This window comes from Homalodisca vitripennis, chromosome 2 (genome assembly GCF_021130785.1).
Source record: "Homalodisca vitripennis isolate AUS2020 chromosome 2, UT_GWSS_2.1, whole genome shotgun sequence".
Lineage (NCBI taxonomy): Eukaryota > Metazoa > Arthropoda > Insecta > Hemiptera > Cicadellidae > Homalodisca > Homalodisca vitripennis.
Genome location: NC_060208.1, coordinates 164,421,090 through 164,429,453, shown reverse-complemented (window position 1 = coordinate 164,429,453; position 8,364 = coordinate 164,421,090). Strand labels below are relative to the sequence as shown.

At 32.9% G+C, this 8,364-nt stretch overlaps 1 protein-coding gene across 1 annotated transcript; it reads left to right on the top strand.

The window, feature by feature from the left end:
- The first annotated feature begins 817 nt into the window (after positions 1–817).
- LOC124355887 lies at positions 818–2,091 on the top strand. Its single transcript, XM_046807041.1, has 2 exons — positions 818–1,282; positions 1,936–2,091. The coding sequence occupies exons 1-2, from the start codon at positions 818–820 to the stop codon at positions 2,089–2,091; spliced, it is 621 nt and encodes a 206-aa protein (XP_046662997.1).
- Positions 2,092–8,364: the final 6,273 nt, after the last annotated feature.

Genomic DNA, 8,364 nt, shown 5'->3' with positions numbered 1-8,364 from the left:
GAACAATAATGAGTGTGTTATACCAACCTTGTAATTTAGTATATAGCCTATAAATAGCCATTCATCGGTTTATAGCAACCCGAAGTTTGCTTGACTTTGTATTTTTACTGAGATGTGATCATTATTCCATACTGTTAACTACGTGAGATGTAGTTATGATATTGTTTAATACACTCACAACTGTACGTACAGTATTCAGGTTAATTGTGAAAAAATAACTATGTGATCATAAGCTTATCTGGTAAGTTTACTGTCTCAATCCCACAGTTTTAATAAATTCCTGTTATTTAACTGAGGGTCCAGTAATGTTCGGAATAAAACCCAAAATTATGTATTTGGATTATCGCAACGTTTTTCTAGTAATACACACGCAGTATATTATAAACCCTAAAACACTATACAAAACAGAAATCCAAATCTTAATACAAAATATTATTATACAATATTATTAGCATAATTATTTTATTAAGCTTATTTTTTATGTGGTTCACTCACAATGATTGTTATACAAACATGGTACACTAATTGTATGATATATCCACTTTATTATTTGAGAAGCAATATTTACTACAATTTACACTGTTTGGTATGAAATATTGCATTTTTTAATGAGAGCAAGAGCTAAGTTTTCAGGTCTTATAGTTTTGATTTTGTGATAAATACCGTTCAACATTAGTGGGTCTTATGAGCTCACTGTTTGGTTAGAACCTCAAATTGGCCAAATATAAAATCTATAGAAGCACTCTTAAATGTTCATCTCACCTTTTAGTTACTAGAATTTTCCTTCGGTGACTCAGTGTCTTCCCATCCGGGAACGATGTGTAATATGATCAGCACATTCTTCTGTTCTATGTATGCACCTGCTCACAACGGATCACCGCCAACGAAGGCGTATGACACCCCTTTTACCTTCTCCGAGGTCTCAGTGACTGTTGAAGCAATCCATAAAAGGCTGAGAGCTCTCAACGCTTCTACGGGATGCGGTCCAGATAACATTACTCCTAGAGTCCTGATACATTGCCACGCCGAATCAGCCCCCATACTTCTCTTTTTGTTTAACTTGAGCTTGGCCAAGGGAGTTTTTCCTGAAATCCTGAAGGAGGGTTACGTCGTACCCACTTTCAAGTCTGATTACAGACAGGACGTAACTAATTATCGGACGATTGTGATCCTCTCAGTGATGGGCAAGATATTGGAGGATTTAGTGCTGGACATCCTTCAGCCACTCTTCAAAAACATCATAATTGAAGAACAGCATGGCTTCATGGCTGGGAGATCTACCGTAAACTAATCTTCTTCGTATTGCAAAGATATGTTCTTGAGGCTTTCAGTCGTAGGCTGCAAGTTGGTGTTGTTTACATCGATTTTAGCAAGGCGTTTGACAGGATCAGTCACAATCACCTACTTAATAAACTGGAGGGTTATGGTGCCTAGGTAACTATGCTGCCATGGTTGCGTAGCTATCTTTTCCGACCGTAAGCTGGTGGTTCACTTTGCTAATCAAACTTCTGACGCCTTTGTCCCATCTTCTAGTGTGCCTCAGGGCTCCCACATTGGCCCACTCTTGTTTTCTATATTTTATTAATGACATCAAGGAGGTCACCAAAGTTCCTTTCTTACTGTTTACTGACGACATAAGAATTTTTCTTAAAGTACCCTCCAGCGCAGACTGCGAAAATCTTCATCGAGCACTTAACTGTGTATCGAAATGGTGTCGGTGCAACGGGATGTCCATTAATGGCAGCAAGAACCAAGCTAATGACATTCAAGATAACCACCTCCACAATTGGTTTTAACTACTCCCTTGATGCAAGCTTCTTGATCAAAGATCTATCTAGACCAAGCTAATGACATTCAAGATATACCACCTCCACAATTGGTTTTAACTACTCCCTTGATGACAAGCATCTTGATCCATCAAAGATCTTGGAATAGTTCTCGTATGCTCCTTTGGCTACAGTCTCCAAATTGACCAATTATGCTGCCGAGAGTCCTAGTATGGTGGGGCTGATTATGAAAACTGCTAGACACGGCGTTAGCTCCGATGCTCTTGTACTCTACAAGTCCTTTGCCCTCCAGCTGCTCGAATAGACTGCAGTCCGTGCAAAGTAAATTCCTTAGGTATTTGGACTGGAGAAAGCCTGATAGGCATCTGAACTTGCTCTGTCTACATCCACTGGTCGTTAGAAGGGAGGTTGCAGATGTTGTCTTTCTTTACAAAATTCTCAACTTTTGTGGTAGCCTGCCCCCATCTCTTGGAGCGAATTGTATTTCGTCTCCCTTCTGCCACAAGGTCGCGCCGCCTGTTCGAGCTGGTCACTAACCGCAACTATCTGCAGTTCAGCTCTGTCCCAAGAATACTTCGGCTTAACAAGGAGGTGTGCAGTGGAGTTGACTTTTTCAGCAATCGACTGGGAGCTTTGAGAAGTGCTGTTTTGACAGTGAGGCTGGAGAAATTAGAGTCAGAGTGAGCTTGTCGAGTCCTACACAGAATTATATTAATAGTTACTCCATTGTTACCTTTGTTGATTTAGTCCTAATAATGTTATCATTGTTAATGTTATTTTTGTCATTGTTGCATTATTAGTTTCTATTACTTGTTATATTATTACTTATTATTGCGCTATTGTTATTTATACCACCTTTTGTTTATGTTTCTCATTGTTTTAGTTATATCTTTGTTATGTCTTTTCATGTATTATGTCATAGGCATGGTTAGTTGTTGAATTTGATTTTTCATACCGTACTATTTTTATGAGCATTTGCTATTGTTAGCCATCTTAAGTAATGTAATTTTCAAAATGGTTATACAGGTAGGAATGCAAATAAATAAATTTATTATGTATAGTAAAATAAATATTAATAATAAACACTTAAAACTCAAATATAATTAAAATATCGTTTTAAACAGTTTTATACATAGTAAAGCTACACGCCGATATAATATATTTTATATATTTTAACTATTCATACAGCGTTTTAAGATGAATTTGATATACAGTAATATGAGTAAAAGCGCGCAGCGAGCACTTCAGCACTAATGGCAGAGATGTTTCTTGTGCTACTGAAAATTTGTCCAACTGTTTTATTACATACTATATACATCTCCAGTAATTCTGGTAGCTTTATACATTCCTGCTATAATAATGCTAATTTTATCTCAGAATTAAACTAAATATATTATGTATTATAAGTTCCACAGTGATTCCACTTAAAGCCACCATGGGTTTATGGATTACAGCGGGGGGGGGGGTGTTTTTGTATTTTTCAAGACATTTTGGAGCTGTTAACACAATCACCAGGAAGTTATACTGGAACCGATTGAAAGCAAGCAAGCGCTAATTAACTGTGTTGACATGTCTGATGTTATTAGGTCTGGATGTGGGTTGAGCTTCAGTGTAGTGGAAGGAGAGCTAGCATGAATTAACCTTATTCACTCGTGTCTGAGGTTAAGAGTGTAGGTGGATTGAGATGTTATGTGGCGGTTTAGAATATGAATGGATCGAGTTCAATCAGGTTTTAACTTGTAATAAATTATTTTTAGTCTGTATACAAACAAACACTGAGCATGCTATTATGCAATTATACCGTTAAATATTGCCTTTATAAAGTTTTACTTTCATGTATACAATAAGAATAGCCTTTTTTGTTTTCAACTCCTACTTTTACAGTTTTTATAAAGAATAACATACAAAATGTTCATCGCACTTAGCCTACTTCAAATTTATTTTGGCCTATCAGAATTTTCGTTGTGATTGGAGGTATATGTTATAATTATGTATAAAAAATTCGATGCTTTACTATATAGTCCTACTTTAGAATAAAATTTTAGAAACCTTAAACTTAGGAACTTTTAAACACATTTGTATTTACCGAAACATGTTTCATCAGTTACGATAATTGATCCACTAAAGTAAATCATAAGAAATAAATTTATTAAAGTAATTAAATTTATAAGAATTCATAAACTTTTATAAATTCTTGCCACCAGTGGCAAATTCTGGAAAATTTCTTTGATTACTACTTTTAGTTTGAAAATTTGTTCATATGTTTCATTAAATACATTTTCCCGATCTTTATTGTAAACTAAGTCTATTTCTCCTTTAGAACCTAGTTTCACTTTGTTTCTCATTACAAGTAAATTTAAGGTTACCTTTCATACTTATATACGGTAGGAGTACGCTATACGAAGTTTTACGAAACAGGCTTCGCTAAATTTCGATGCAAAATTTCAAATCCATATATCATTTAGTTATGAGATACAAACAATCACACGCAGAAGAAATTTGTAAATTCACGCTAAGAAAAGTGTATTTTATTAAGTAATAATTCCAGTCAAATTCCATGGTTGAAGATGCAACATTAAACAACTCATTCTTGGTTATGTGAAAATAAAGTTTCAAGGAATATTTCAAATCTATTTTCTCGAGGTATCTTGCCACACGATATATTCAAGAAAATTTTCTTTCAATTGGGATTCATATCAGTGTTTATCTAATAATAGTCTATACCTGAAGTCACCATCAAATGATTTTCAATTTGTACTGATCATTAGGCTACATGTCTTCTATGTGAAGTTTAACGAACATGTTGAATGAAAAGCTTCAATGCAGTTTACATTATTTTTTATTCCATCGCACCACTGTCTCGCCAACCGACCGATCAGCTAATAATATCGATGTACCGGGAACTGGAATCAACTAGTGTCAGTTGTCCAGTTTTCTGCCGGCCGTGATATTGTATCATGTTTAATATTCATGTGTGATAGGCCTATCAAAATTTTTGCTTCACGTACTATTTATTTATTAGTTGTGTTTGTACTGCCTTTGTAAATTTTAAACTATGAAGGTTTACAGGTGAATAATCCTCACTTTTAATATTTGTTGACACCCACCCAGAAGATGATGTATTAAAAGTACGAAGCTACGTAGTTATTGTTATTAGTGAATCCACAGTTCAGGGCTATATCATATGGCAAATATAAACTTGTAATTGAATAACAAAACCCAATATAATTTAATATTTTACTGTGTTTTCAATGGAATAGGGAATTTAATTGTTTTACATGCAAAATTATCTAATGTTGATTAGTCAAATGGTTTTACAACGAGATTTACATTTTACCATTTTTGGTATAAAAATAAGTAACACGTGAATACCACCAGAATTTTCCATCTGCTGGACCGGATCTGCGGATCAAAATAACGTGACTGAAACGTGAGCATCAGCAGCCTTTAAACACTTGTCAACGGATTCAATCAAAAGTTTTAATCTCAGCGATATATTTTTCAATACATTTACAGCATCACTGCCTATAAAAAATGTGTCAATTCGATTTTATCGTATACACACTTTACAGTTTTTGCATTTGATTTGATTGAAATATATGTATAATATGTGGTTGAACATATGTTTATGAATGTGACTAAGGGTTCTATTAAAGTTATTTGGTAGTAGAGCTCAAAAATGTGAAGTATACGTATTGTAATAACTAAATGTTTTGCCTTCCATATCTCTCCAGCCCATTATTGGCCCTTTAACTCCTCGGATTTTAAGTCGTCAAAGTTGACAGTTTTACCAACAAACGGCTAATGGTATTTAAGCATATGTTAGGATTTACTAGTTTGAAAATACTTTGCATAGCGTTACTTCTTTTACTAACATATGAGAGTTATGAGCCTCTTTAAGTAAAATTAGGTTACTATAAACAATAATTAAAACCATCAGGTCATAAAAAGGTTTACATAAACATTAAAGATTCTAATAATTTAATATTTAAATCCTCTTCTGTCAATTTTTTACCTGTACATATTCACATAAAGTGACTGTCCCTAGTGTAAATTTTCGTGGAAAATCACACTTATAATATTAACTTTTGCGTTTTAAAACCTTGAAGTTTTAAAACCGTGCATTAGAGTATAACCCGTATTAAATAAGAACAATTTATTACTTGAGCTGCCTGTCCTCAAATATGGTAGCATTCAGTCAGTGTTAATAGAAAAGCTAATTTTTTAGTCGATTAGCCAATTTGAACTATTCTTACAAAATAAATTTAAATCACTACTTCAATGTTAAAGAATATTAAATACGGAAGTTTCTGTTACCCACAATTCCTAGTTAGTCGCAAATTGGAACTAAGTTTAAATCGGTCATAGTGTGTTCTATCTTCATAAGTGGAAGCAACGTAATCCATTAGTAGCTCGCCAGGCTCTCCTCAGTCAGCAAAGGTTTCGGTCAAAGAACGTTTAATTATTACTCCTGGCAAGCACATAAAACACTTATGGATGAAATAAATACATAATTTTTGGATTTAAAAGGTCTAAAAATTATTTATCAGTATTCTATTCAAATCATTCTTAAGTATTTACACAACAAAGTAATAACATGATGACATTTTTTTAAGTAACGGCTCCAATAGGAGGCACTGTCGTAATAGATACATTTGCTCATATTGCTTAAATCAGACATGGGTTTTAAACATCTTAATTTTCTTCAATATTTATAATTATAACAATGTATGCAGTTTAAAATTAGTATTTAAAAAAGATTTCTTAAGCAATTAAAATCTAATGTACTGAAATATTGACTAACTAAATTATTAACTGCAAACTAAACCCTTCGTTCAGGTTGTTATAGGTAACTGATTATCCGCAGTGGCTCATGCTAAACATTGAGTTTCACATATCGCATTATACAAAGTTGTAGCGGGGTGTATCGTCATTTTCAGGATATATATATATATATATATATATATATATATATATATATATATATATATATATATATATATATATATATATAAATCCTTGTGAATGGTCTGCGTTAATTTCATAAAAGTATACATAATTCCTGAAACTAACACGTAAAAAAATGTAAAACTTTTTGTTGCGATTAGCAAACAAGGGGCAATATTTTATTAACCTCAGATTTATCAAATATAAGTAATTATATTTGTTATGATCAAATGTTCAGGGGACCACTACAGTAATATGGGGTGACATCTAATTTTCACGAAAACAAAAGTATTTACTGAACTCACAGCTTCTGATTTACAACGTTTAATTTATACTTATTTGGCCCATTAATATGTTTATTCTACTCCAGTCTCCATTGTAACTTTTAAATAGGTATTCTAGATTGCACGGGACAAGGTACTGTCCGAGATAGGCACCGAGTTCTTCCATAATAACACAACTTCTTAATTAAATTGTTAGCAAAATATTTCAAAAATGTTTTGAAACATTGCTAAAAGAAATGAAAACATAATACTTTTTTCATTGTTCATCTTTGCACTTTTAACCTGCTTTATAATCCATAATTAGTTTTTCACTGACATCTGTAATAAGAGCGGAGCAACCTCTAAAGTGTGTTGATAAGTTTATAGCAACATATTACAGGCAGTGCATTTCCACGTAATTATCCAGTTTTACTGGTAAAACCATAAATCTAATGACAGGACTTCAGCAGCATTTGTTGACCACGTGTTACATGTATTGTAACGTGCTTTGTCTTTTAATACTATACTAAGTTGTTCTTTTTACGCGTAGCACTATTTACTGTATAACAAAATCTTATTTGAAAGTGAATAAAAGACAAATTATTACTACTAATACACGACTTTAAGTACATTGACTGGCCTTTTAGTTCAGTCAGTTAACCAATTGGGTTCACAGGTTTTAAATTCAGATTTCAATTACTGGTAAATAATGTGCAAGACTAATCATATGTCCTAGCACCCAAGGGTAATTTGTTGGCCACGTGTTGCTCATGTTATAAAACACTATCTCATATAGTAAAACGTGCTTTGTCTTTTAGTAATATACGCTGAAGTTCTTATAACACGTATAGCTGTTTACATACTAATTTGCATACATAAATTTATTTAAATGTAATTAACAGTGAAACTTCCAATTCTTGTACTCTATTGTGAATTTGAATCAAAAGAAAACACATCTACCCGATTTACGTAATTTTACTGGCATTTTTATTTGATTTGATTACGAATTTATTATTTAGGACTTACGAAACACCGGCGCAAGATGAACTTAGGAAAGATTAGAGAAGGATTAGTGGTTAAGGGTGTCAAAGAATGAAAAGAGAAAATAGGACACATATGATTTTATCAATAATTGTAATCATTATGCTTTTTCTTAAAGATAAGTATCTGTGAATGTACTTTATTGCTTGATTTTAGGAATTAATTAATATCGTATTATCAATTGACTGTAATATTTAAAATAACTTTTATTTATTGTCTGGGTGAAACTCATGAAAATGAATCTAAAACTTTCTCTATCTTTATTTCGCTCGGAAAAAAAATTCCTTAGTAGTCTGTGAAAGATATGAAGCATAGTTTTGTTGAGA

What these genes read in the sequence shown, in the direction of transcription:
- LOC124355887 (XM_046807041.1), top strand. Translation starts at nt 818, where the DNA reads ATGTGTAATATGATCAGCACATTCTTCTGTTCTATGTATGCACCTGCT. An exon ending in TCATGGCTGGGAGATCTACC is followed by an intron (nt 1,283 to 1,935) that starts GTAAACTAATCT and finishes ATCTTGGAATAG; the next exon opens with TTCTCGTATGCTCCTTTGGC.